General features: G+C 50.4%; 7 protein-coding genes and 1 non-coding gene across 8 annotated transcripts; 4 read left to right on the top strand and 4 right to left on the bottom strand.

The window, feature by feature from the left end:
* Positions 1-1302: 1302 nt before the first annotated feature.
* Positions 1303-3084, top strand: M431DRAFT_476737 (hypothetical protein; the record flags this gene model as incomplete). The annotated part of the gene is made up of 3 exons (XM_024915496.1): positions 1303-1672; positions 1786-2026; positions 2160-3084. 3 exons carry the CDS (start codon positions 1303-1305, stop codon positions 3082-3084), a joined length of 1536 nt encoding a protein of 511 aa, XP_024779894.1.
* A 101-nt stretch (positions 3085-3185) lies between these two features.
* On the bottom strand, positions 3186-3896 carry M431DRAFT_174069 (hypothetical protein). Its single transcript, XM_024913058.1, has one exon. The coding sequence runs from the start codon at positions 3684-3686 to the stop codon at positions 3288-3290; it is 399 nt and encodes a 132-aa protein (XP_024779895.1). The 5' UTR covers positions 3687-3896; the 3' UTR covers positions 3186-3287.
* A 20-nt stretch (positions 3897-3916) lies between these two features.
* On the bottom strand, positions 3917-6169 carry M431DRAFT_313 (glycoside hydrolase family 17 protein; the record flags this gene model as incomplete). Its single annotated transcript, XM_024914240.1, has 2 exons — positions 3917-5172; positions 5311-6169. 2 exons carry the CDS (start codon positions 6167-6169, stop codon positions 3917-3919), a joined length of 2115 nt encoding a protein of 704 aa, XP_024779896.1.
* A 6429-nt stretch (positions 6170-12598) lies between these two features.
* M431DRAFT_174215 (hypothetical protein) lies at positions 12599-15631 on the top strand. The gene is made up of 3 exons (XM_024913061.1): positions 12599-12989; positions 13151-13282; positions 13482-15631. Exons 1-3 carry the CDS (start codon positions 12934-12936, stop codon positions 15469-15471), a joined length of 2178 nt encoding a protein of 725 aa, XP_024779897.1. The 5' UTR covers positions 12599-12933; the 3' UTR covers positions 15472-15631.
* A 273-nt stretch (positions 15632-15904) lies between these two features.
* M431DRAFT_t1 lies at positions 15905-15986 on the top strand. Its single transcript has one exon. It is a non-coding gene; the product is annotated as a tRNA-Gly (tRNA).
* A 2101-nt stretch (positions 15987-18087) lies between these two features.
* On the top strand, positions 18088-20641 carry M431DRAFT_71275 (hypothetical protein; the record flags this gene model as incomplete). Its single annotated transcript, XM_024921877.1, has 4 exons — positions 18088-18313; positions 18356-19581; positions 19648-20132; positions 20410-20641. The coding sequence occupies 4 exons, from the start codon at positions 18088-18090 to the stop codon at positions 20639-20641; spliced, it is 2169 nt and encodes a 722-aa protein (XP_024779898.1).
* A 2484-nt stretch (positions 20642-23125) lies between these two features.
* Positions 23126-23677, bottom strand: M431DRAFT_60932 (hypothetical protein; the record flags this gene model as incomplete). The annotated part of the gene is made up of 1 exon (XM_024921573.1): positions 23126-23677. A coding segment is annotated over one exon (552 nt), but the record flags the coding sequence as incomplete, so codon positions are not given.
* Positions 23678-25516: 1839 nt separating this feature from the next.
* M431DRAFT_476742 (hypothetical protein) lies at positions 25517-27574 on the bottom strand (the record flags this gene model as incomplete). The annotated part of the gene is made up of 1 exon (XM_024915498.1): positions 25517-27574. The coding sequence occupies one exon, from the start codon at positions 27572-27574 to the stop codon at positions 25517-25519; it is 2058 nt and encodes a 685-aa protein (XP_024779900.1).
* Positions 27575-27713: the final 139 nt, after the last annotated feature.

The raw sequence follows: 27713 nt of genomic DNA on the forward strand, positions 1-27713 counted from the left end.
GAAGTGTTTACTTATAGTGCCGAGGTCGGGAGTCTGCTCTTCTCCGCATCGGGTCTCACATTATGACGCCAGCCACAGCCAAGCGATGGCTACACAGTGAAACATTGTTATCTAAGACAAATCAATCTCGGATCTACCGCCAAATTCTCTCACGTAATTGAGACAAGCAGCAGATTAGGCTATTAGTTGTACCGCAGAAGACTAACTGGATTGGTTCTCCTTGGGCTGGGGGAGTTTGTTTGTTCTCGTGATTGATTGATTTCAAGGTTGTAGAGTTGCATTGGGGGCTGCTTTGAAGGCAACGACATTTGATTAGTAGAGGGGCTGACCGTGAATACGCAAATGCGTAATATGCATTATGATTCCACGTGCTACTCTACCGTGGCAATAAAATAATGCCAAAAGCTTCAATTGGGCGGGGGATTGCAATGTTGGTTGATTGATGCATATTAGTGAAAATCCGGGGTATAATAATCATGGCTGATCGTGGCCGATCGGATCTGACTGTGCGGCATCTAGCTGACTTACGCTATGCCCAGCAAGGTACCTGCCTAGCTTACTGTGGTGTATTGGTACCTGTGCCAAATGGAGGAAATGTATCGGTATTTAGCGATTACTATGCATATGATGACTCGTAAAAGCTAATAATATAAGCATGGCAACTATCGGGAATATGTTTGATTTTATTTCCAGCCCGACTGACGATGTTGCATTTGTTACCATCACCTCAATCTGTCTTTCGAATAGGGCAATTTTCTACGAGGTGCAGGGTTGGCCCATGCACGCGACCTGCCGTAGCGCATCTCCTACAGTGGAATGTTAGCTTCAGCAACGCTAAAGGCACAGCGCATCACAATGAAATTACCTTCCTACCTGAAGTACCAACACTACAAACCATAGATATGGAGTAAGGAAATTATTGATAATAAATGTACTCTGTTATATTTGTGCCTAAGGTATGATTTTGATTTTCTTCCCAACTCCAGCTTATTCATTTTCTTCCCAACTTCAGCTTCTGATACTTTTGCCCCAAACTGCCCCTTTGGGCAGCTGCCAAAGTCAACATTTCCTTTCAAGGCGCAGTCAAACCAAAGTGGTCCGTGCGCTAGGCCCTACAACACCCGCTGTAGCACCGCTAATGGGCGCTGAAACCACTGTACAGTACAGCGCCTCTACCCCACAGCGAGGACTAAAAAGAAAAATCAACCAGCGTCCAATGGAGGAATCTCTCCCATCACCCATTCACTCTCTCTCTACAACCAACAAGGCATCTACCCCTGAAAGTTTCAAAAACCTGACAAGATGCCAGCAACCGAGGATTGGACCGTGGTGAGGCCCAAGTCTCGTCGTTCGAGACGGGGCCAAGGCTCCACTTCAACCTCTCACCCCTTCCCCCAGCCTTCTCGGGCTGTCTCCTACCTTACCAAGGAGGAAATCCAGAAAGACTTTGACAACTTCAACGCTCAGTTCCAAACCTCTCCAGGTGCTGCTTCTCTCCGAGATACCATCACTGAATTCGTCTCTGATGCTTTGTCCGATGGCAACGACAAGCCCGTCATCCAGGCCATCAGCCTGGGCATTGGATCTTTTGATCCTACCGATGGGAGCTGGCAGCTCAAGAGAAGAGCGCATACGCAACTTGCCGCCATGCTGTTCATGGTCCGCTTGCTAGGTACTGTACCATCTTATCTCTCTCAGCTTCCTATTCAGAAATCCAAGATGAGCCCTTGATGCGCTTCTCTGTTCTCTAATACAATGCCCATCACTAACATGGTCATGAAATAGAGGAGAAAACCAGCAGCGGTCCCATCAAATGCATCTTTCAGGAGCCCATCTTCACCTCAGGTGACATCGCTTTCCTCACTGCAATGGGCCATCAAGTGGTCGATTCGCCCGTCGCCAGCAACTCGGTCAACGCTGGAACCCTCTTCTTCGGCCCCCATTTGTACAAAGAAGTCTACGGCAAGGCACTCAAGGGAGAGTTACCATCAGTTTGGGTAGGCACTGACTGGGTTGTCTGGTCCAAGTAAGTTTCATTTCTTCCCTCTTCCCCTCCTCCCTCTTCCCTTTTTTCCTTTCTCTTTTCTCAAGTCCAATGGAAAAGAATTCTTCAATATCGCTTCCTAATGGTATATATACATGATATTAATCATCTCCAGAACCTTTATTTCGCCGTCAAAAGAAGAAGAAGAGCACCTTCTCGCCATTAAGAAGATGCATGAGACGTATAAGCACGTCACCTTCCCAGAAGACGACAAAGACAGCACAATCTTTTATGCAACCTCCCTCTACCTCAGATACCCAGAGAATCAGGCGGCTGCCTCCGTAGAAGAAGCGGCTGCTGCTGAGATGAACTACGTCGAGGTCAAAGACGAAATCAAAGAAGAGCCTTCTGAGACTAGCAACGGCAAAGTCAAAGAAGAGCCTACTGAGACGTACGTCAGAGCCAAAGAAGAGCCAGCTGAGACGAAGTACGTCAACGTCAAAGACGAGCCAGCTGAGACAAACAACGTCAGAGCCAAGCAGAAGCCTATTAAGACGTACAGCCTCAAAGCCAAGCAGAAGCCTATTCCTGAGAGGTACAATTTCAGAGGCAAACGAGAGCCTACTGCGAAGGATGACGTTGAGATCAAAGAAGAGCCTTCTGAGACGAACGACGTCGAAATCAAAGAAGAGCTTACTGAGACGAACGACGTTGAAATCAAAGATGAGCCTACTGAGACGAACGACGTTGAAATCAAAGATGGGCCTGCTGAGACGTATAACTCCGGAGTCAAGCAAGAGCCTGCTGAGACGAATTACGTTGAAATCAAAGATGAGCCTTCTGAGACGTATAACTTCAGAGCCAAGCAAGAACCTACTGAGACGGACGACGTCAAGGTCAAAGAAGAGTCTACTGAGACGAGCTATGCCGGAGTCAAACGAGGGCCTTCTGAGACGAACTACGCCGGAGTCAAACGAGAGCCCTCCGAGATGTACAGCCTCAGAGTCAAACGAGAGCCCTCCGAGACGTACCAAGTCTACATCAAAGAAGAGTCTGTTGACTGGTACGATATCTACATCAAACAAGAGCCTGTTGACTGATGATTCTTCCAATCACCAAGCTCTCATGAGTCACGACCTCTCTCTCTCAGCGATTTTGACAATTTCATCGGCCCCAAGCAGGGCACGCATTTACTATTTCCTTTTCTCAGCACTCCAGCTTCTGTATCTTTATATACAAGCCCCCTTGTGATGATCGTCATGATCAAACCCCCCTAAGCATTATTAGATACCCTTTCCTTCCCCTAATGTTCGTCGCAAAATACATGACATCTTCGAAATGCACATGTTCGACGAGTTCGGAGCGTTTTTAGCTGAGAGAGACAAAGATAGGTAGAAATCGTACTACTACAAATTGACAAAGTAAACGTCTTATTCCATGCCTGCCTCGCAAGTGAAATGATGCATGCCCGCCCTAGGGGAAAAGAAGAAAAAAGAGGATGGAAAAACAAAGTTGCCATCGCATGCTGCCCTAAAACGCCCAAATGTCGATTCTCGAAGCCGAAGTGATGTGTGCTAACATGCCGTCTCGCAAAGAGAGGAAATAAAAAGAAGTAGAGCAAAAGTAAATGACATGGTGCCGTCCATATGTTGTCCCAACCGGGGATTATCCTCCAAACGTACATAGTATGGGGAAGAAACATGGAAAGAAAAGACTGGCAAATTAAAAACGTGAAAAAATAAAACAACAATGAACATAGAACAAGACCCGAAGTCTAGCAAATAAAGAGAGTGCATAATAGCACACAAAGAATCGTCATTTCCGTCATGCCTCATCAGCTTTAAAAAGACTTTTGTTCAAAAGAAAAACAGGGCAAATTCTCAAGACATTTGGTATCAAGAGAGTAACAAAAGAAACAGCCCCTTGTCTTCTTTAAACAGTCTTGCCGCCGCAGTCGGGAATTTTGACTCCGTCTTTGAGCTTCCGGTTGGCGTCCATCAGCCCCCATTTGTCCTCCCACTCCTGGCCCGGAGTGTTGTAAATGACCTTCCACGGCTCGTCAAAGGCCTCAAACCAAAAGTAGTTTGTGCCGTTCTCGAGCGCCTGGCACACCCAGTCGTTCATGAAGGTGTTGAGCTCGTCGATGCCCGCCACGGCGGGAGCATCGCAGGTCGATGGACCTCCACAGTCCTTGCCTCCTCCTGTAGGCCAACCCGTCTCGGAGATGACATTCTTGGACTTGTCCGACTTCCAGAATGGACCGTCGTGTGCATCCCAGAAGTTCCAAGTCCAGGCCGCAGCGTCAGTCGCCTGTGTTCCACTAAAAAACGGGTGAACGTTGGCCATGATGTAGTCGCTATCAGCGGCAAGAGCTTGAGTCCAGTCATCTCCCAAGTCGGAAGTAGCGACAGGGAGATTCAGGTTCTTCTTGGTGAGATTGGTGCGCACATCGTCGAGGAGCTCGCCAAGAGTAGTGACGGTAAACTGCTGGCGAAAGAGCACTTCGTTGGCAACAATAATACCCTCAAAGGGGTCATCGCCGTACTTGTCGAGAATGTTCCACATCTCCTTGAGCTGGCGAGCGTTGGTCGTGGCGTTGTTGTCCTGCCAGACGCCCAGCCACACCTTGATGTCGTTTGTCATCTCCAGCTGGGAGATGGAGTGAAGGACCATCTGAGTCTGGTTGCAGTCAGTGCCGTAGAGACGGATCTTGTTGGTCAACTGGCTGAGCACGGCCACGTCACGAGTGATGTTGTTCTGCGACGGAGGGTTGGTCAGACAGTCGGGATACTGGGTGTTGAGAGGTGTGTAATCAACTCCGGGGAAGACCTTGTGCAGGTCGGGGTTGTTGAGCAAGTCTTTGATCTCCTGGCTGTTGATGTTAAGATCACCACTGTCGTCACCAGAGTCGCTGCCGCTGCCACCACTTCCACTTCCGCCGCTGCCACCCTTGCTGCCGCTTCCGCTGCTTGATTTGCTGCCGTGTTTGCCGACTTGAGTTCCGACGACGCCGCCAACGACGGCACCGATGACGATGAGGACAACAAGGATGATGATGGCCCAGCGCCACCGTTTGGTCTTGGTCGCTTGCTGTGCCATCCAGGCCGACTTCTCCTCGGTACTACCGTTGTCGAAGAGCATGCCTCCGCCTTCGTCCCCTCCGCCATTACCTCCTGGTGCTGCTTGAGCTATACATACCAAGCTGTCAGCGGATATTCATCCCATGTACATCAAAGCACAGTCGTCAATAGTCACAACAGCTAGATAAAGAAAGAAGGAAGGGAGTAAGGAGGAGCAGGAACCACGTCTGATGTTAACAAACTCACCATTACGGCCCAAGGCGCTCTTGATGGCACCAGCACCCAAGATTCCTCCACCTGCAACAGTCGCAATGGCAGCTCCCTTTGCTGCTCGATCCGAGTTGGAGGCGCTCAGGATGGAATTGCGGGCGCTACGTCGCGAATAATCCAAACCATCGTCGCCGTCGTCCACAATCTCATTAGGATTGAACATGCCCAGCATCGGATTGCTATTCCGCGAGTTGGGCGGATACATCGCCGGATAGTGGTCGTCGGCATACGGATCGCGCGTGCTGCGGGAGGGTGATCGCGAGCTGTGAGCCGCAGTCGGCATGCCCAGGGGGTTAAAGGTCGTTCGCGAGCCTCGATCATCTTGAGGATAGTCGTAGCCGTCGGGATATCGAGCGTGGGATGGCGGCGGTGGCAGTCCGCCATGGGCCGCCTGCATGCCGCTCTCTCGTGCGTTTCGCTCTGCTACTCCATAGGCAATGCCAGCCATTCCTCCAGAGGCCATGTCGCTGAAGTTGTCAGCGCCGGGGGTCACATTGTTTTGGGAATATCCTCGGGAGTTGGAATTTGTCATGTTCTCTTGCGCATACCCGTCATTGCGTGCTCCGCCGGCAAAATAGCCGTTGTCACCCTGGCGATGCTGAGGCGGGGGAGGAGCCTGGCCATCGTAGTCGTACTCGTAGCCTTCATGTTGGTCGTAGCCGTAGTTCTGGCCCTGATGCTGGTGAGAGGGTACTGGAGGAGGTTGATGCTGGTCGTGATAGATCTCGGGCGGCGAGTAGCCGCGGCTATCGGGGGAAACTCCTCGATGCGACTGGCCGTAACCATCGAGAGGTTCGCTCTCGGGAGAGTCGCCGTGTTCACCGTAGCGCTGCATGGCGGCTTCGATCTGAGGCTACACAGAGTCAGTGGATTCGTGATTCTGCTTCGCGACTTTTGGCGACCAAGAAGCAATTGCACGTCGAACCGCTTCTGCGTCGCAATCGATCAAGGCCAATTGGGTTGGATCTACCTAGGGGGGAAGAGCTTTTGTTTATTGGAAAAACCGAACTTACTGGCGGGCCAACGCGATGCCGATCAAATGTGGATGAATCAATGGAAACGCAGCAGCTAGTCGACAGGGATTCGCATTCGCAAAGAGCAGCAGCGCAAGATCTCAAAGGCGCATGCGGGTAAGCACAGGCCGCGAACTGCAGTCTGCAAGATGTAGAAAGAAGAAGAAGGGGGAAAAGAGGGCCGTGGGGGGGGAACAAATGATAGATATCTAGATGATAGAGATGGGACCCAGTAAGCCGGTCTGGGGGACCGTGTGAGCGATCGTGGGACTCTGAAAAAGCGAATGACTCTCTTCCTCTTGTGCTTTGCCTCCTTTATGAGCTGTTGATTAGGAGCTCGTATCGTTAGTCTAGAAAACGAGAGAGAGAGAGAAAGACTTTTTGGCTTGGAGATGAAACACGAGAAAACGCAAAGACGAACCAGGAGGGGGGAGAGAACAAAGCACCAGACAGACCAGAGCAGCTGCCAACGCCCGCTCTCTCGTTTCTACCTCTTCAAAGTGTTTCTTCAAAGCTGCAAAGAGGGGGGAAGATGAACAAGAGAAAGAGAGAGAGAGAGAAGCTTCGTCAGCTCACGATGCGTTTGCAAATCGAAATCGGGATCACGGCAAACCGCGTTATGCACCGGGCTAAAGCACATCACCCCAAACTACATTAGCCTCCCTCGTAATATCCGCGTGGCTTCAATCCGCTGTAGCTGAGCGCCGCTGCCATCCAAGAATAACCAGTAAATGGCACTATGGCGGCGGCTGAGGCCCTTTTGCCCCCCCTCCTGGCTGCCACTAACACCCAATGGCGCAGGTCGCCCGCCTGAGCTTCTAACTGAGAGTGGCTATAGCGTCAGTTGGAGAGGCAGAAACAACGAGACTCTGATTATTGTGGCGGCCAGGGGGTGGGAAATTGGGGAGTTTTGGTGGACGAGACGCTGCTTTTCGACTGCGCTACTCCCGGGCTGTCTCTGTTTCTCTCCGGCAATTTTTGGCAATGAATTGAGGCGCACACGATGAATTCCAGCCTCTACGTACTACGGCAAGACTCTTTTCGAGGCCCCTCAGTTGAGCGTTGAGGCGCGAAAATCAAAGCCGGATGCTGCCAATATTGGTACTGTCTGGGTCCTCCAGGTGGGTCGGGCCAGCATCCCCCATCTCATCTCCCCAGATTTTTTTTTCTCGTATGTCTCATCTCAGCATTCGTATTTTGCCAGGCATAATAATCACCAACAGAGCTTGAAGCTGCAATATCACAATACGGTTGTGATGGAAAGCTTGGGCACGGCACTATCGGCAGTCGTCGAGCAAAGAGATGAAGCTTCCGGCGATGCCCGCAACCTCAAAGTATATTGCTATCACTACTTGCTCATACGAGGAATCAGTCAGCACTTTGTATAATCGGGCGGCACTAAATATAAATTTCTGGATCACAGTCTCTGTCCGCTGCGCCCATTGTTTGACCCTCTTGTCTGGCCCGTTGATCTTTGAGGCTCCGTGACCCCTCACGCGATAATAGGCTGTGAGAGATGCAATCAACAAAACTCGTCACCGTCGGCTGAAGCGGCTTTTTACGAGGTTCAAGCCTGTGATTCGATAGTCGCTGGCAGCGTGTCAAAATAAAGGGCATCTCTCGGCTGGTTCAGGGATCCCTCGGGGGCACCACGGCAGCATTTACCGTGAAGTCATAGCGATTTGTCAGGGTTTTTGTTTTTTCCTCTCCCTGCTGCCACTCCTGCGTTTGACATGCAGAAGATTCCTTTTGTGACGTGCTCCTTTGATGGTATTTGTACTCGTGCTAAAACATCTCCTCTAAGAATGTAGGATCAAACTGGAGCGCCGACGAGCGAGTGGCTCCTTTTTAGTCATGGCAACCAGATCAACAAAGACGATCGTCACGAACCATGCGATAAAAGTCCAAAGACAGCCCTGCGCCCACGTCTCTATGCCACATTCAACCAGACTAAGCCCAAACGGCGAGACGGCAGCCCGACGTAAATTGCCCTGGCCTGAATCATCAGACAAAACAGAACCGCCGCGATGCGTGAGATTTTATCCACCAAACGTGATTAGCGCTGCCGCGTAAACTCCACCATTTGACTGTGTTCCCAAAATACTCTGTGCCTTGCCCACTCTGCCATCATCAGGTCGGCAGTGCCTGCAATCAAGCAAAAAAGTCAAGCATTGTTACCCACTCTCCTAGCTTCCTCGGTATCAAACTAGTAACTCCAGTCCTCTGCAGGGTTGTGGGAATCTGGCTACCGAGCGGCGCCTTGTCTGAGACTTGTTGCAACGGTGAAGAAAACGGGTTCGATGGAGAAAAAAGGCGGGCTCAAGAATGGCCCTCGGCGTCGTCCGTTGGCTGTTAGTGGCTGCATTGGCGTACAAGCACGAGCACAAGAGATGAAATTCCTTGGCAACCTGCACGTTACATGTGCATATACAGAACGCACCGTTGCCTTGCCGCTTTATTGCCTCGTACCTGCAAAGACGGCGGATCAACAAGCCCCTCTTGAACCGGGCCAGCACATGCTCCGAACGAAGCACCGAGTCGAGTCCAGAGTTGCGCCGCCGCCTGTCTGTCTGTATCAACCAGCGACGCACCCCTGTCTCTGTCTTGGATCAAACATGTGGATGTCCTGTGCCTTGCAAAGTATGAGCCCTAGCAAATAATAGTATCGTAAACACGACTCAGTCCCTAGACCGTTAGTTGGCCGAGCTGCGATTCTGGGGCGAAGCGGCATGTGGGCAGGCTCGGCTGTTGTGGTCCATAGGCTCGGGAACAATGGCATGTGTCAACCGATGCCGCTTTGGTGTCCTGTCAAATCTCGTCCTGCGTGGTTTCGACTCGATTCGTCTTCGGCTGCATGCGTCGCCCATCACACCTACGGCGTAGTCCGTGACGGTCCCTTGTGCAGAGTGATATCGGCCTGCAAAAACCCATGATTAGCTCCTGTGCCAATGCCAACTACCCATGCCGACATTCATGCCAAACAAAGCCTGAACTGGTACGAACACTCGCCTGCACGTATAAGCTATAACTAATCCAAAGGGCGTAATTCTTGCCGATACACGCCCCATGAAAGTCCCACTTCCCGCTCACCAAGCCGAGAAACTTGGACGGCTACCTGGATGACGGGACTGGCGAAGAGCGCGATTTAACGCAGGTCCTTGCTGTAAATCAGGCAGTTGTTTCTTACTTATCATGACAAATGTCGTCCAAAGTTGATCAAGAAATAACTTCATTGTCGCAGTCCCATGCGTAATTTGGCATCTGTGATCTTAGCGAGGCGCATCTGGTTCCTGTCTAATCCAGAAAAGGGCAATCGCACGCAATAGAAGCATATCAGAAACGAATCGGAATCTTTGCTCTAACCCTGCCCTTGTCATCAGCAAATGTAGCCATCGCTCAAGTTTCCGCAATGGATTGAGAAAGAGCTTTGGTAAATACGAACACAAACGCAGGCAAAGGTTAACCAACCAATGAATAAGAGTGAAAGCCCCAGCCTTGTCCAGTTCGCCGCCTCAGCCAGAACAGTTACCGAGGGTTCGGTATCCGATTTTGGACGGCGGTCAGCTCAAACACGGCACTTGCAGCAGTTGTGAAAACGTCTCCGCCAGACCCAAAGCTTATGTTGGATTCTGGATCGATTTCGCGATAGGAAGGCGGCAGCGATACCAATCGCAGCAGTGGATCGAGAGTGTCATTATGAGGCTCGGTAGGGCTAGCAGTATCCACATCGTTTGCAGAATTCGTGGCCGTTGTCTCCCCAGTTCTGTGCCTATATGAGCATCGGAGCATGTGAATCTCGCTAGGATGGGCTGTAGCAAGCGAGGGGGGAGAGGGCAAGAAGAACAGATGCAGAGCAGTCCTTCAGGCATGTGCAAGGGTATTCCGTTGTAGAAGCCCAAGATTCCTGGGTTATGGTTCTATTCTCGTCTTGCTTCTGCCTTTATCGGTTCGTCATCGTAACTCATCCGGCCGAAACCCCAAGACTGGGGGTCAACGTTGCTTTTGGCCTTTTGTCTTTTCTTAGGTTCCATCGGTGTCTAGAAGGAGCAATATGCTATCGTTAGCCCATCTCAAGGCCCGGTACTTCGTAGTGCCATTGGGATCATACAACGTGGCCGGAGCCGCCGATGGGAATCAACCTTTTTGGTCTCTCTTCCGGTGGATAGGCCTCTGAGCCTATTATGCACACGATGTAACCAAAACTCAACTTGTCAAAGCAGATGCCGCTGTTACTTGGGTTTTTTTCGTAGCTCCATTCGGCAATTGACTTCCCCTGCGTTCGGCTTTTGGTTCAGGTCCGTGTCAAGCTCCGAGTATCGTGGCAAACTGTAGTTGCTGAGAATGGAACAGCTTGTCTTCTCCCCTGTTCTTTTGAGCCTCGGTTCTAAAATCCGTTCGCGCGGTTCGTTGGTTCCATTTTCTGTATTCGTGATTCGAGGTGGAGTTTCCTGGGGCTCTCTGCCAAGTGTTTTTTCTGCAATGTTCGGACGGAAGCTAAAGGATCGTATCAACTAGACTCACAATCGAGGCTAGCCGTTTAACTTTTCACGCTCAGATACATTAAAAGGAGTGTCAAGGAGAGAAAAGGTCTACGTTTTTAGCATTCCAGCCTTATCTTTGGTAGCCACGTGAGCGTTTGAAGCAAAGTCGGCAGTATCAAGCAAGGCACGTGCAAAATACTCCAGACAAAGTCTTTGGAGGCAAAGCGGTGAACCCCTTTGGTAGCTTCGCCTAAGATAGTCTCGGTAACTCTACAGCCTTTCCGAGACATTCCTAGGGATGTTTCTAAAATCTAATTATACCCTCAACAACTGCAGTGCCATTTTTTCATGGGAGAATCTTCAACAGGAATGCTAACGCCGACTAGCTTGGGCGGATTTAGACACTCCTCGGCTGAATTAACGACGTGGCTGAGCCGCTTCAACGTCCGCTTAGGATTCAGCCCGTGAAGGGAAGTTGGTTGGAGAAATAGTAGATAGCAGCAGAGACATGGCCTGTCATTTTATCTTGCATGGGGAAGAGGCGTTGCACTAGGTAAATCGATTATGTACACGACTTGTCAGATAGTGGGCGGCGGCTGGACGGCGCCATTTTCAAGTTTTGACGTGGCGCTAATTCTTTTCTTCTTACGTGGAGATTCTTTGTCGAAGCAGGCAGGGGTGGTGAGGGTACGACAAGGCAGTCCCGTGTTGCTGGTATAGTTCCCTTCCTACTTGAGAAATTGCAACTTATTCTGTACGTAAATAGGCGCCTTTGAAGAGCGGAAATAGGAGGTTGTTCAAAATGTTCCATCTGGTCTGTTCATCTTGAACACCTACCCGGCAGCTGGGGAACAGAAGAACAAGAAGGCTGTATCTCGTGGCTTTTTTTCTTGTGTCCGATTAGGGTTATTGGTGCCTGAATGGCCAAGAAAATCGGCTTACAAGCGGGAGGAGGCGTTAATCTTATGTATCTTTATGCCGAATCGGCGCCTTTCGAGAGGATCTGCTGGCGGCTGTGGGAAGGGGAACGGGCAAAAACTCCGGCTAACGCCAATCCCTTTTGCAACCTCTGCTTCACAACAATCAATGTACAATTATTCGGCGGCTAAGTAACCAAATATGGTGCAAGGCTGAATGTGATCAACGCAACATGTGCAAGAGAATCCAAAACTGGAGTAAGTGCCGCTCCTCCACTTCTGCCACGATCAAGGCCAAGGCAATCTTCAACACCTGCTCCATCCCGCCCCAGTTTAAATAGCATCTCCATCGTGGAACTAACGACGGCTATTAGTACGAGTACAGATAAGTACAGACAACAAAACATCCCCCAGCTCAAACACCCCTGCCAGGCTCCGGTCTCTGCTTCCGACTCAACATCCTTGCTTCAAGCGTGGGATAGCGGCATGCCATCTTGCTTTAAACTGTCCCCCCTAGCCTCTCAATTTGCCTACGGCTAGACTATTTCGTTTTGCCTTTGTTTTCTTGCCATTCTTGTTTTTTCCCGCCCCGTGTCGACTTGCTCCTGTCCAAGTTGATCGTCCGAGACGAGTCCAAACGTTACATCTACCTTATCCAGATCCAATCCTGGCTGCTGTGGACTCTTGGACCACTGGGGTTCTCTGTCAGATTTGCCTGGCTGCGCTATATTCCGATCCTATTTCCATTCTCTAAACGCCACTTCCCGAGCCGGCATTTCTAAAGCAAAGCCCCGGGGCCCGAAAATTCCTTCTCGTGTGGCTCAGCACAGACAGATCCTGAGCTAATATCCAGCAACGGCCTTGTTTCTGTCTCTTCTTCTGCCGTGTTTTGTTCTTTTCGCAACCATCGCCGTTTCACACCAGCCAGGGAGGGAGGGAAAGAAAAAGGAGGATGAAATGAATGTATAAAATCAAAGAGTTCAGGGCGATCGAGACAACCGTTTGCGTTTAGCCGTCTTTTCTGGATTACCTACCTTGACACGATCTGTCAAATACGACACAGCGCCGCCCCATCTCCATAACCGCTGACCAACCTCAGGAGCAACACAAGGATTCAACATTCACGAAAGCCCCGCTGATGCACGATTTCTCTGCGAAACATTCAGGCACAAGAATCACCGCGACAACATGGAGATACAATTTACTCTGCCAATCAACCCCGGCAAAAGCAATCGTTCTGCCGAGTGAGTCACGAGTTGTCTTTTGCTTCTAATGGGGGCAAATCCACTGGTTGGGGTTGCCCTCTTGCGTGCCCTCTTGATAATTTACCTTTCTCCAAGACTCATCTCCTGTATACGCATCTACATGTACATTGTTACTGACGAAGAAAATTTCCGGAGAATAGTGGCTCAGCTCCATCTCAAGCAGATTCCGCGTCAAACGGCCAAGGTGGCATCCATCGCTTTGCCCTAGATTCAAGAGCAAGACACACTCGACGCAGCTCGACTCGTGCGCGTACTGGCTGCACAACCTGTGAGTAGAAGCATGCTGACCCCTTTGCTTTGGTTTCTTTCGATATGCCGCTAATCAGACGCTGTATCGACGAGCAGGCAAGTAAGTTGCACCAAAGGTTCCATCACTGCAAGCATCTCCACCAGACCCTTTGCCCCCTTTCGTCATCACTTTGTACTTCTACACCTTGGTTGCCTGAGCTGACTTCCTTCTTCCTCTTCTAGAAAACGCCATGTCAAATGCGACGAGACTCGGCCAGCATGCCTCAACTGCATGAAGTGGCGCGGCTACTGTGATTCCTACGCAGACAACTCCTCCTCCTCTTCTTCTTCCTCCTCCTCCCAGCTTGTAGCTCGTGCCCAGTCGTCCAAAGGCAAACTCATCCATTCCAAAAAGGCACCTCTACTCATTATCGAACCCTCCGTCAACACTATTCGCTTCGCCAATAGCGACCAGCACGATTACTTTGTCGAATGGTCCCACCTATCCGTAACCTTCCTGGGCGGATTCATCGACCAGACTCGTCTTTGGACTGCCACGATGCCCCAAGTTACTCTGGAAGAAAACACTCTGCGGTACGGAGCCATGGCTGTGGGAGCCTTGCGAAAAGCATACCAAGTCCAAGGCTCAGAGCTGGGACTCGACAACAATAATCGACACTACCTAAACGCCATTGTCTACTATTGCGAGGCTCTTCGAATGCAGTCGGAGATGAAGCCTACCAGGGAGGGCCTGCGAACTGCTCTGCTTTCTTCTCTCCTTTTCATCTGCTTCGAAACTCAGCGAGGAAACGTCCCAGCCGCCCTGAAACACATTACCCACGGCTTCACGATGCTTAACGAGCTTGCTAATTGTACTGACAAAGCGCCTGATCTTGTTAGCATCGCTCCCGCGCCACCAGCCCTAGTCCAAGATATTCTAGACTGCTACAAACCCTTAGAGCTGCAGTCGCGATCATTTATGGGGTCCTATAGGAAGTTCTTCTTCCCACCGAAACCTCCCCAGCAGTCTTCATCACCATCACCATCAGATCCCTCATCTTCGCCATCTGCCTCTACGTCATCGCTGCCACCGCAGAATCCGCAACAACAAAACCAAAGGAGACTCGAATATTCAAATACATCCCAACCAGCAGGCCATAGCCCCTCGAACCAGCCTCAAACACCCCCTATGTCGTCGCCTCCGCCTCATAGCCCCCAGGCCCATACGACAGGCCTACCGAGCCCTCAAAGCCAGAGCGACCCTTCTTCTCCTCAGCCGCCCCCTGCTCCTCGACGACCGCCAGGAATAATCCCGTTTACGAAGCACTCTCCATATTTTCGGCCAAAACTCACCAGAATCGTCTCCTTGGACGATATGCCGCGTACCTTTACCTCGTGGGATGAAATGCGTGATTATTGGGGGCTTGTCCAGAGGCAAATGGTGCGCCATGTCCCTATGCTTACCAGAGTGACATCGGAACTTGCTCTTCACAAGACAACCGACCCTGCCGAGTTGGAGAGGAAATTCGGAAGCCTCAAGACAAACGTAACGCTGTCGAAATTCATTGCAGAGTCCCGATACTGGCTTCAGCGCTGGACCGAGGCATACCAGCCCATGTACCAGTCCGTACTTCGCAACGCTGCAAACGATCGGCAGCTTTACCTACAGGCCATGAGCATTCGAATCGAGTATCTAATCCTCTATATTTACACCACCGTCCCTCGTTACTCCAGCCTCATAACCGTCAGGGGCCTAACGCCACAATACCGCGAAATTACGACCCTCGCCGAAGAACTGCTACAAGCTCGACCTAACTGTGGTTTTGCCATGGACGCAGGATGGACATGGCCCCTATTCGTCGTCGCCTTTGGCTGCCGAGATCGCGCCGTCAGGGAGGAGGCAATTCGAATCCTCGGTCAATACCCCATTCGCAACGCCTTGCGCGACAGCAGAGTCTTCAGGGCCATTGCCATCAAGAACAACGAGACCGAAATCACAAATGGCATAGAGGGCGACGAGAATGAGCAATGGATGCGTCTCAGGAGGCGCGAGCTGGTATTTGAAGATTTTGGCTCCTCCATCATCTTCCGGTTTGTGCAAAAGGATCCTGAGACAGGGAAATGGGAACTGGTGGAAGAGGCGAGCGACTTTTTGGTCGGACCTGACGGTCGGCTTCCATGGCGGAGGCAACCTATTTCTGAATCAGAGTCAATTCTTTCTGGCGTATGTTGATAACAAACACAAATAAAACTTTTTTTCATCCTCCTTTCTCTCTCTCTCTCAGACTGCATACCCGATATGCTGTTGCTAAGCGTTGCTAGGTAGTCTGGCTTCCGTTTCGAACTCGCTTTCTTGAGGTATTGTCCCGATTACGAGGTACAGTTGGCTTTCTAAAGGCATTTGGGGATGTTATTGAGGCAAAAATTTGGGTATTGCTATTTCAAATTTATTTTTGGTTGTTCAATCTACCTTTCCTCCTACACCGGGAAGTGTTAAAGCTACTCCTAGATGTCGGGACCGTTCTAGAGGCCAAATATCATGCATACAGAGACTATATCTTTGACTGTAGACTTGTTGAATTTTGAATCACGGAGTTGCGCGTGGTGTTTATGCTGCATGGCTGGATAATATAGAGCAAAAGTTGAAGCATCCATAGCATCTACAAGCGTAATTGGTTTAGTGGTAAAATTCTCCGTTGCCATCCGAGCAACGTCGGGGAGCCCTGGGTTCGATTCCCAGATTACGCATTGAAATTTCGTTTTTTGAAAAATTCCCAGTTAGGGAGACTTTTTCTTCTTTTCTTTTTTCATTTGATTTTTTTGATCATTGCCTGAAGAGAATTACTTATTTCACGGGGCTGCTCAACTGCATCTGCGATTGAGTGGTTGAGTGTTGTCGCATGGTGCACTTTCCAGATATCTAGGTAGTCCAAGTTCCGTAAGGCTGATGCATTAGGCCATGATGAATTGAAGACGATATGCGCTGCAATTGGTAGTTTGGTAGAACTATAATGCTGATATATTATATATACATGTGGTAATGGAATTTACTATGCTGGCATCATTACAGCAAATAAGTCTTGTATGGATGGCTATGGAGTAGCCTTAAGGGATGGTAGTGACAACTTTCTTGATGATAGTGCACATGATATGATTACCGCGAGATGCATCCTAGCTTGGAACTTTAGCTTCTTAAGACACGCTTGGACCTATATGATGCTAAGCAAAGCGACAGGGAGATGGTTTACTATCACCTGAAGTTGCAGTTGAGAGAATAAACTATCTCGGAAGTCGGACGACACTTGGGTGAGTTCAGGAAGGCCTGCGAAAATCTGAAGATCAATCGCTGGATCAACGACGTGGAGATTATCAAATTCGAAGGCATTGAGATTGTAGACTGCACAATCCAGCGCTGGCCAAGTACCGTGGCCTGATTTCTGCCCTGATGCCTACCATTATGCTAATCGAGGAGGCTGCTGAAACCCGAGAGGTTAACATCGCTGCTGCAATATTCTCTTTCTAGAGGCAGTTAGCACTCGTTAGCGTGCACAAGCAACTTTTTGGAAGTATTGTGATGATAAAAATGAAACCTAGCTTGACGAGCCATCGTGCCTAGGAATAAAAAAAGTTAGCCAGTTTGAACAAGTAGAAAATGCCAATGGAAACAACCTAAAAAAAAGTCATGATGCCAGCGTTTTTGATGGTGTTGTGTGTGTAATATTCCGAAAAATCTCTCTCGCACAGTTTCTTGGGGAGAAGGAGAATCTTCAATCAATATTACCGAAGTGTCTGGGATCATCGCGGATTGATTTGCATAAGAAGGCGGCGGGTTATCTAACAGGATTTGCTGCAAGCCCATTTGTGTAAGGGGTGACGGTGTATGCTAATCGTTTGCAAATTCCCTGGTTTTTTATATTCACTTGGCTGGCTAATCGGGATAATGTGCGTATCTTGCAAGAAATTCCCTTGTTGCAACACCTCTCTATCGGGAGATCGAGACACGATGCTAGGTATTAGTTTAATGTTATCTACTCTGTAAAATGCAATATCGTGGCCCGATGCTAGGTAACCAAAAGTAGCTGTATCAGAAAAAAACATTAGAATAACATGGCAGAATTATTACCTAGATCACAAACGTGAAATTTACCAATATTGTGTTATGTAACTTGCAGAATTATCGAACTTTTGGTAAATCGGCGAATTACTGACCTCGGATTCGTTTTGTTTGAAATGGCATGGTGTTTTGATAAGAAGAATACAGACATGGTATTCATGATGAAATAACCCTAGTTATAACGATGGCATTGTTTCTTGGGGAAGAAGGCCGCAACTTGTGGATCAAATGATTCCGTAGCCTGTTTTCGCGCCGTGGTCCTCAGGACGAGCTAGGTTTCTTGTGTTGTGTTTCGTATCCCCCGGCTGTCAACAAAGTGTTGTGAAAAATAGGGAAAAGAAAAGAAAGACAAAGAAGACAAAGGAAGGGCCTGCCATTGGTGAAAACAATGAAATCACATAGCAGATACTTTCAGTGTGCAACCTTGGTATCATCTGCAAGCCTCGGGCAAGTTAAAGTTCAATGCAAGGCTTCCACCCACTCAGTAAGCTTCCATGTTAGCTCCTGCGACATGGACGCAGCAGAGCTTCCCGCCTTAGTCATCAATTACGTAGCTTGCTTCTCCCCCGGGCCAGTGCAAACCGACCATCTCTGCTCCTCAATTGGAAATTCAGTTGCGTTGCGCGCCTTCATTCTTTGTTCCCTTGTCGCTCCCTCTCTTCTTACACGAGCGACCGTGGTTTGTTTGTGCTCTGCCTCCTCTTTGAACCGACCAGCGCCGACGCGACGACGAAAATGGACGAGGAAGACCAGTCACGAGCCAGCTCGCCCACCTCGGATCGCGACAACGAGCCCGATGAAGTGATGGAGGACGCCGACGAGGGCGATAGAGAGGAAGATGGCGATGGAGATGGCGACGCCGACGCTGATGCTGACGCTGACGGTGACGGAGATAATGACGGCGAAGGCGAGGGCGAAGGTGAAGGTGAAGGTGAGAACGAAGGAGATGGTGACGGCGAGGGTGACGGCGATGGAAACAATGACGAAGAGGCGGCTGGAGAAGATGATAATGGTGATGACGAAAACACCGTCGTCGTTGCTGGTGAGGGCGAGGGCGAAACCGCCGACAGCGATAGCAGAGTCAACGGCAAGCAGCCCGAATCACCTAGGAGGAAATCGGACACGCCCCAGCTCGACCAGCTACCGTCTCTTTACCGAACGTGGAGGCCCAAGATCCGTTCCGAGGTCTACAGCGCGCGTCTGTACGACATTGTGCCCACAATGGCAGCGCCCATGTCGACGAGCATCAATGCCATGGCCATCACGCCAGATCTGCGGTACTGGATCACGGGCGGTGCCGATGGCTACATCCGCAAATACGACGGCCCAGGCACCATCAATGGCAAGCTGGCCTTGACCGTCGCGCAGAGACACCCGTTCGTCGACTCCGTCACAAAAGCAGGCATCCTCATGTCCTACTGGCCCAACGAGGAGCCAGCCGTGCCGGGGCGCAGCGAACAGGAGCATGTCTTGTCCTCTGTCTACTCGCTGGCGGTCCATTCCGAAGCTCTCTGGCTTCTGTCTGGCCTCGAGTCTGGCGCGATCAACTTGCAGAGCGTCCGCCATGATGAGGGCAAGAGGATAGCATGTCTCCAGAAGCACACCAACGCTGTCAGCGTGCTTACCTTGGCACCCGACGAGAGAAGCGTGCTCAGCGGAGCGTGGGACAAGAACATCTTCGACTGGGATCTCGATACAGGGCACATCAAGCGAAGTTTCGACGGTAGTGGCGGACAGATTTCATCGATTGAGCTGCGGCCCGCGAGCGGCGCCCCGATACCAGCAGACGCTGACGAGCCTCTGCCTTCAAGTACCATATCTACCAACAACGGGGCACCGATGGCCAGCTCGAGTTTTGCAGGAAATGCGAATGGTAGGAGTCCCAACGGACAGGATCGATCGATCACAGTTGCAATGAGGGGAGAGAATGATGCTGCCGACGCGGCTTCTCCCGCTCACGAGAGTCTTTTTGGTGGAAGTGACGCCGGAAGTCTGTTCGGTGAGACGGCGGGAGAGCAGCCTTTTGGGCAGGATGATGATGAGTTTGGCGGTGGCATGAACATGGCAGCAGGGCACGAATCAGGGATGGACCACTCAGCCGACAAGGCAATGAGCAGCATGGCCACCACAGAGGCGGACAAAGAGCCCAAGCAATCAGGACCAGAGGACGATGCCATGGATGTTGATCACCCGAATCCAGAGCCAGCCCCAGCTCAAACATCGGCCGAGGTCTCTACTTCAGCTCTAGGCCTCGGAGATACCCAAGTCTCGACAATCTCGGGGGTAACAGAACAGACAGAAATGGCGACGGATACCGATACAGTCAAGGCGGAGGAGTCTAGCCAGACACTGCAGCAAGACCAGTCAATGGAGAGCCAGTCTGCAGCTGACACATCTGAGCGACAGGGCATCAAGAGACCACACTCTCCAATGATTGTCAGCTCACAGCCACCTCCCACTCAACACGATGCCACGCAGGTATCGCAGACAACCTTCTTGTCGTCAGCCATTGACGGGGCGATTCGCGTCTGGGATCGGCGAGTACCCAGCGCAGTAGCTAGGATTCCTAATCGCGTTGGCGTGCCGCCTTGGTGCATGAGCGCTTGCTGGAGCCCCGACGGCAACAAGATTTATGCAGGTAGACGTAATGGAACAGTGGAGGAGTTTGACATTGCCAAAGCAAGGAGGGGATGGCAGCCCGAGAGGGTGCTTCGATTTCCAGCGGGGAGCGGTGCCGTGAGTGCAATCAAGCCCATGGTCAACGGGCGACATTTGGTCTGGTAAGTTGATACAATTTCGTGTTTCTTTTGTAGCGATGAAGAGATATTGTGGAGAAGGGGAGGACGAGACTTGCAAAAGAAAGACGAGGCGATTTCGAGAAAGAAATGGGAGACATAGAAGAAATGGAAGAAATGCGCAAAAGATGGCGTAGGGGAAGGGGGGAAGTAAACAGAGGAAGAGAAGGATAAGGAGAATATGCTCAAACGGGGAGCAATGGTTATTTCTAGGGTTCATTCATGCATTTGTTCAAGGCTGACAAGACCTCTCTGTGTTTAGCGCATCACACGACATTCTCAGGCTGTATGATCTGCGCGAGTCTCGCGCTTTCAAGCACTCAACCGTTCCCTTCCTCATTATCCCCGGACCCCCCAGAGCGGGTGTCATTTCGAGTCTGTACGTCGACCCTACGAGCAGATTCATGCTCAGTGCCGCGGGCAACCGTGGATGGGACGGTACAAACACCGAGGTGTTGATTGGATATGAAATTCATGTCGTTTCGAGTACTTGAAGAGACAAGCCGCGATGTTTCTAGGGCAACGGGATAGCATTCGGTTCTGGCGACAATATTGTTAGCCAATGACGAAGAGCGGAGTTTGGGGGCTTTTTGGGACCTAGCATCTGCAAATATTATGATTTTTGGTGTTTTGGGAGTTGGTGATTTGTAAAAGGTGATACCATGGAGAGGGGGAAAGAGGGGGAACAGGCCTGATTTATGCGACAGCGCGGGTGTTTCACGCGCTGGACTGGCTGAACTGGTAAAACTAATCGATAGAGATAGCTGAGAGTGGGTGAGAAAGGTGTTTGACATGATTCGACTGAGAATAACAAGTCGGTCGAAAGGACTGAGAAGGTGGAGGCGAAGAGAAGATGGCTGTTTGGCAAAAAATAAAAATAAAGTGTCGACAAATTCCTCTATTTCTGCCCCTACCCCTTCCTTCCTTCCTTTTTCTTATCCTCTCTGCTCCCCTCCACCCCCTCCCCTTTTAAAAAAAAAAGTCCATTTCCTAGAAGACTATTGAGATATATAAATTTCATCACCCCTCCCCGTCCTTCTCATCACTCTCTCTTTCAGTTCTTCAATTCCCCGATTTTTAGAAACTACTCTGTTCATAAACTCCGCCTTCTATCCACCACCAAGCTGCCTGTTCTCTTTTCTTATCCTCTCCCCCCTTCTCCCTTCTCTCCACCTCCTTCCCTTTCTCCTGATCCCTCCCTCTCTCTTTCACTTCTTCAAATTCCCCGGGTTTCTAAAAACTACTTTATTCATCAATTCCGCCTTCTATCCACCACCAAGCTGCCTGTTCGATATCATCACTAGAACGTGGTGGTGATCTGAGTGATTTGGCATGCTCTCCGGCGCCCTTCGCCGCGTCTAGGCCAGCATCAGTTCGTCGCGGGGGAAAAAGGCTTCGGGAACGTGGCTCCTCCTGGCATGCTCTCCAGAAATGACCAAGCCATTTAGCATCTGTTTCAAAATATCCGTTGCCTTCTTGTCAACCTTGGGCCTGGCGGGCCGGTCCGCCTCACCCGGTGCACTGGTCCGGCCGGGCCTTTCCCTCTGCGGAATCCCATGCCCTTTACTGGGAGTTGCATCAACCTTGACGACATCTTTTGCGTCTTGCTCCTATTGGGCCCCTTCAGTCGGCTTTCTGACCTTGATCGAGTCTCGATTGGCTGCTTCGTACTCATCTAGGATATGGTGAGAAAGGTCATAAAAATGAATTTTGCGGAAAATCGGAATGCAGCCACGGGCCCAATTCTAGCAGCCGACCACTTCCATTTCCAGGGTATACTGAGAAAAGCAAACGGGACTGAAAAAGGAACTGGCGAAAAGTGATATGTGAAAAGGAGAAGGGGACCCAGGGGAGCCAGAGTAAACCGAAGATGCCTTACCTTTGTACACACCACCAGTCGCTACTACCGATTGAACGGCTCAGTGAGGCATTCAGGCCGTCCCAGAGAGGTGGGTAACTGCCACTCAGGGCCGGAAAGCTCTCCAAACTCGGTCATTTAGAGGAAGTAAAAGTCGTAACAAGGTCTCCATTGGTAAACCAGCAATCAAGATTGGGCTAGCAGCAATAAAAGAGATTTTACAGCAGTTGAGATTGGCGCAGGTGAGAAATTCCAATTAAAATGGAGGAGGGAGGAAAATGTGCACTCGCGCAGACAGAAGGTAGGATGGGATATGGAGTGGAAGTCAACAGTCATGTCACATGCAGCGGTACCTTCCTCGAAGATTAAACAACACCTAAGGCAGGCAATTACTCAGCAAACAAGTCAATCATTTTTTACCAAGGTGCAAAAACATGTATTCAGTATCTCTATGCAAATCAATTGCACTATTTTCCAAAAGAATGTCCAAAATCTATCTCCCTTTTTAGGCATTCCAGATGCCATTGTCCAATCAATCACTCCGACTCCGTTACGATAACTCCTTAACGAACGACCAGCCAAAACAAACAAGCAAACAAGGGGATTGGGAAAGATAGATAGGTAGGGGTAGATCAACACCAAAAAGAAAAAAGAAAAGGAAAGGAAAGGAAACAATCAAAAATCATCAATACCAACCAGTCCAACAGCCGCCAGGGCTTCATAGTCCTACTCAACATTAGTGGCGAGAAGACGAGCTCTTGTGACCGTGAGAAGAGCCCTTGTGACCGTGAGAGCTGCTCTTCTCCTTCGAAGAGGATGACTTGGATCCAGAAGGCCTCGAAGAGGAAGAAGAGCCATGCTTTGAAGAAGAATGCCTGGACGAGGAATGCTTCGAGGAAGAGTGCTCCTTTGACGAAGAGTGCTCCTTTGACGAAGAGTGCTTCGAAGAGGAATGCCCATCACCAGACGGTCTAGTAGCAGAAGCCTTTGGAGTAGCATCCGGATCTGCGCCGCCATTTCTAAGCTCTTCTCGAAGCTCGGCATAATCCTCTGGGACCATGCCCGGAATATCAGGAGTGTTGGGCCGAGAATGCAGGTTCTTGAGCGTTTCATGATCGATTTCGGGTTGCCGCTCCCTAGTACGTCCACGCTCAGGTTCTTTACCCTTAGATTTGTTGCGCTCTTCCTGGAAAATAAAGAGAATATTCTCAGGGGATCGTCCTTCTTGAGGGTAAAGCGTGTCTTCTTCGACATTGTACCCATAGTCCATATTTTCGGGAAAGTCGCGCTGCCAGTCGGCGACCCAGTCCTTCAACTGTTCATCGGTGGTATCTTGGAAGTTGGCCTGCAGCTGTTGGGCCTTGCTCTGTTCTTCTTCGGTCAGTGTTTTCCACGCAGGATGGCTCTCGAGGACGAATTCCGGGCTAGGCAGCTTTTTCAAAAAGTCGTGTCTTAGAGCAAACACGGCCCGCAGAGTGGGATCCGCATTCTTGCATGAGCTGCCCTTACAGCATTTGGATTTGGACTTGTGCTCGGACGAAGAGGCATGCTTGGACGAAGAGGCATGCTTGGACGAAGATCCGTGCTTGGAAGAAGAGCCGTGCTTGGAAGAAGATCCGTGCTTGGAAGAAGAGCCGTGCTTGGAAGAAGATCCATGCTTGGACGAAGAGCCATGCTTGGAAGAAGAATGCTTCTTGGAGCTCTCCTTGGAAGGTCCGTTGCCCATTTTGAATTGCGAATGCTGTGGAGCTTGGGAACTGTTTTGTTTGGTGTCAGTGGATCGGTTGACTGTGGAAGATGAGAACTGTCCTGTTTAGTATCTGTATAATGGTTGGCTGTGGAGGTTGAGAACTGTGGTCTAGTGTTTGGCGTGTATCAGCTGAGTGTAGTTGAGTAGGTAGTATTGCTGAAGATTGTTCTGAAGAGTGATGGTGATTTGAGACTCCAACTTTTTCCCGGAAGAAGTGACGGTTTATATGCTATTCGAGATTGCCAAACAGACAGCAGTAACTGTATTGCTTCGACGCAAATCTTTGTCGAACGTCCATCCGCGATTTGAACACCGCGATTCCTTCCCATCTCTTGGTGAATCCGTCGAAAGCTTCAATTCACTTAGAGAAAAACAAAGCCACGGCTCTGAACGAATTCGATATAATACCCGAAATGCCTATTTGCACACTCGACAAATATTGAACATATCAGTGGATACCAACGGAAAGCTGAATCAAAACGTCCTTCTTGCTTTGAAGTTGGATATATTTAGCACGGCAGATGCTGAAACAAGGCGAGTTGGGGTGAATCATTGCTTTCCAACTATGTTTCTCAGGAAACGAACAGATACTTTTTGGAAACGAACAGATACTCTTGGATCGATCTTGGAACGACGCGGACAAAACTTGAACCTAAAAAGCTATTATTAGCCACCACGAAAACGCCTTATACTTTCGAGCGACACGGGCGTTCAAATTTCCAAGCCATATCTTGGATATTTTTAGGTTGTCAAGAACGAAGAAAGAGACAAAAAGGTTTCTCAAGTACAAGGGTTGTAAAGAGAAATTTGTGAAAGAATTGGATCAAAGGGCGGGTGGAGGTATACGGAAAACACAAAGTCAGGCAGGCCCCTTCACTCTACCAAATCTAAAAATGGAACGAACACAACAGCCATTGCAACAATCAAAATCACCAAATTTCAAAACAGACACAAGAAAAAAAGAGGCTCAACCAATATAATCATCATTTTAACCGTCTATTCCGCTGCACTAAGCTACATACCCAGTCCTATTGCAGATTTCCATCCCCTACCCTCATACCTGTGTACATGGCCGATTAAACTGCTAGGAACAAACACAAAAAAAAAAAAAACAGCAAATCCAAGTCCTCCCTTTTTTCATCCGCGGCGCATATGATTTCGAGCATTCCAAAGACAAATAGAACACGAAACTAGCCATGCAAAGCTTGCTTCCAAATAACGACAATGACAAGACCATTAACCCGGCTCGATAGATTACCTCCCAACTCCTTCCTCGAGTGGATTCCACGATAAGATGTATATATAGGACAAAACAAAAAGGAAAATTAAGGAAAAGATAGATTGGTATAGAGTGAGATAGATTGGCTCAAATCAGGGGGGCGGATAGATAGGTGCCCGTGCTTTTTTTCGTAAGAAGAAAAACAATAGGGGAATTATCATTATTAATCAGGGCAGCAACGTTATGTAAAGCAGTGGTATTTGTTGCTGCCCTGAGATGCTCCATGCCCGTTAAATAGATGTGATGTGACAGAGACAAAAAAGACATGGTAGGAAAAACGTTCGTTGTGTAGCGCTGGTTTGCTGATAATACATGGGATAAAAAAAAGAGATGCCGCGCAGGTGAGATTAAGGAAAATAGCTTGATGCAACGTCAACATAAAGACTCGATGCCAATAGGGCTGTAATAGTAATAAAAGAGTGTCGGGGTTTCTCGAGTTGATTATTTTTTGTTTTCTTCTTTTTCGCTTGGTTTCGCTTTGATCAATTCATATTCGAATTGCCGTAAAATTGGGATATCCCCCAATCAGCACCCTGATTGGGCTGCTGCTGCTGCTGCTGGTGATGTGCCGATGTGTCGAGGAAGGTTGAGCTCGCAATGCTCTCCCAGTCCTCAAAGATCACTGGGGCGGCGGGGGAATACTCAAAGTCCATCATGCCGTCTGCCAAGGAATGGCCTTGGGGAATAGGGGGCAGCTCCCGCTTGTCGAGTTGAGAGGTCATGGGAGAAGGTGTTGATAGATCGGGTGAGTGCTGCTGCACCGAGGAGGGAAATGCCTGGGACGGGACAAAAGCCGCCGAGGCTCGGTAAGAAGAGGCGCCAAAGGGATTCGAAGTGGGGATCTGCTGCGGTGCTTGGGACGGCAATGCCGCAAAGGACATGCGACTATCCTGCTGCTGTTGCTGCTGTTGCTGCTGTTGCGGAAAGCCGGAAGGAGGAGCCATCATATTGGGCGCAAACTGTGGCTGCGGTGAAGGGGCCGCAGCCGGCGGTTGAGCGCTTGCAAAGGCCATGTCGGACAGGTCAAAAGCAACGCTGACGATCCATTGGGCCTCGCCCTCGTCGCCGGAGAAGAACTCGAGCAAGTCCTGGAGCTGGCCGGGATTCTCCTTCTCCAGGAAGCCCTGAGCACGTCCCGTCTTGCTCGGGTGCCAACTGAACTGGGGACGGCGCCCGCCAAATTCAGCTTGCTTGGCCGTCACAAGAGCATCCCAAGCACCGTGGATGAGTGGCTGATGCAGTAGACCGTAGATGACCCTCGAGTGCATCCACTCGGCCTTACCCAGGCCAGACTCGAAGTGCCGGGCCACATGCTCAACGTGTCGCTCGCGCGCAGGGTGAAGGGCAGAGCAGAAACCACAGGCCCAGTACTTGCGCTTGCGGAGGAACTTGACCACCTTTTCTGCATGGGGACACGTCTTGCAGCCGTGGCACTGCTTGTGGTGCTGGTTGAATGAGTTGGAGCCCCAGAAACTGCGGTTGCAGCCTGGCTCGGGGCAGGGATACTTTCTCCAACGCTCGTGGAACTCGTCTTCGTGACGCTTCCAGTCATACTTTCGCTTGAAGCTGGTCTCGCATGAAGTACACCAGTAGATGTTAGTCTTGTTGGCTGAGGAAGAAGAAGCGGGAGTCATGGGAAGCGATGCCTGAGTGCGCGAAGACGAAGCCGACGCCCAAGACATGGATGACCGTGCCGAATTGACAGACCACACAGAAGCATGGCCAGAGGATCCCGAGCTGGTTGAGGAGACGGAGATGCGAGGACGGTGGTGGAGATACGGCATCGATGGCGAGATGAAGGTCGAGGCGTCAGACTTGACGATGCCGCCTGTCGGAGCCGTCCGCGATGCCTGGGCCTGGGGGGCTCCGGACATAGAATTGGGGGCTTGCGGCAGCACGGCTGCTGCGGCCCAGGCCCTCGACACATCGTCGGCGAAGGAGGAGGGCTCTGTTTTGATTATTGCGATAGAAGGAGGTGCGCCGTTGACGGGAGACGTCGAGCTGGCAAGAGTGCCGGAGCTGGAGACGGGAATGGGAGAAGTAGCGGCGGATGAAGCCGACAGAGACGCGACCGGAGAGGAGTGGACGGCGGCGGAGACGGGCGTAGGAGCCTGGTTCTGAGGAGGAGCGAGAGCTGAAGCCTGAGGAGACTGCAGATGATGCGAGGGCGAGACAGAGACGGGATGAGAGAGCAGCGGCGAGGGGATGGGAGTGGCGGTAGAAGCCGGAGGAGTAGACGTAGATGCGGATGGCGGTGCCTGGCCCGGGAACGAAAGCTGGAGAGAAAAGGTATCGTCGTCAACCCATTGGTGAAGCAGATCCTTGGACAGACCCGAGTCGATCAGGACCTGCAGGTTCTTGCGCGCCTCGACGAGGACATCCTGAGGCGTGGCCGAGTCGAGCTGCTGTTGCTGTTGCTGCTGTTGTTGCAACTGCTGCTGGAGCTGCTGCTGCAGATGTGGCTGCTGGAACTGAGACACCATTTGAGACTGAGGCTGGCCCAGCTGGTGGAGCTGGTGAGACTGCAGAGTTGGGTCCATTGAGAGAGCGCCTCACATCTGACGGCCCTGGTGAGCTGGGGAAATGGTGTTGATCCTCCTCTTGTTCCCCTTTTGTCTTGTTCTTTTCCTTCTTCTGTCTCTTGTTGTCGCAGTCAAATAGTAAGCGAGTGGCGGCTGT

This window comes from Trichoderma harzianum (assembly GCF_003025095.1).
Source record: "Trichoderma harzianum CBS 226.95 unplaced genomic scaffold M431scaffold_1, whole genome shotgun sequence".
NCBI classification, from domain to species: Eukaryota; Fungi; Ascomycota; class Sordariomycetes; order Hypocreales; family Hypocreaceae; genus Trichoderma; species Trichoderma harzianum.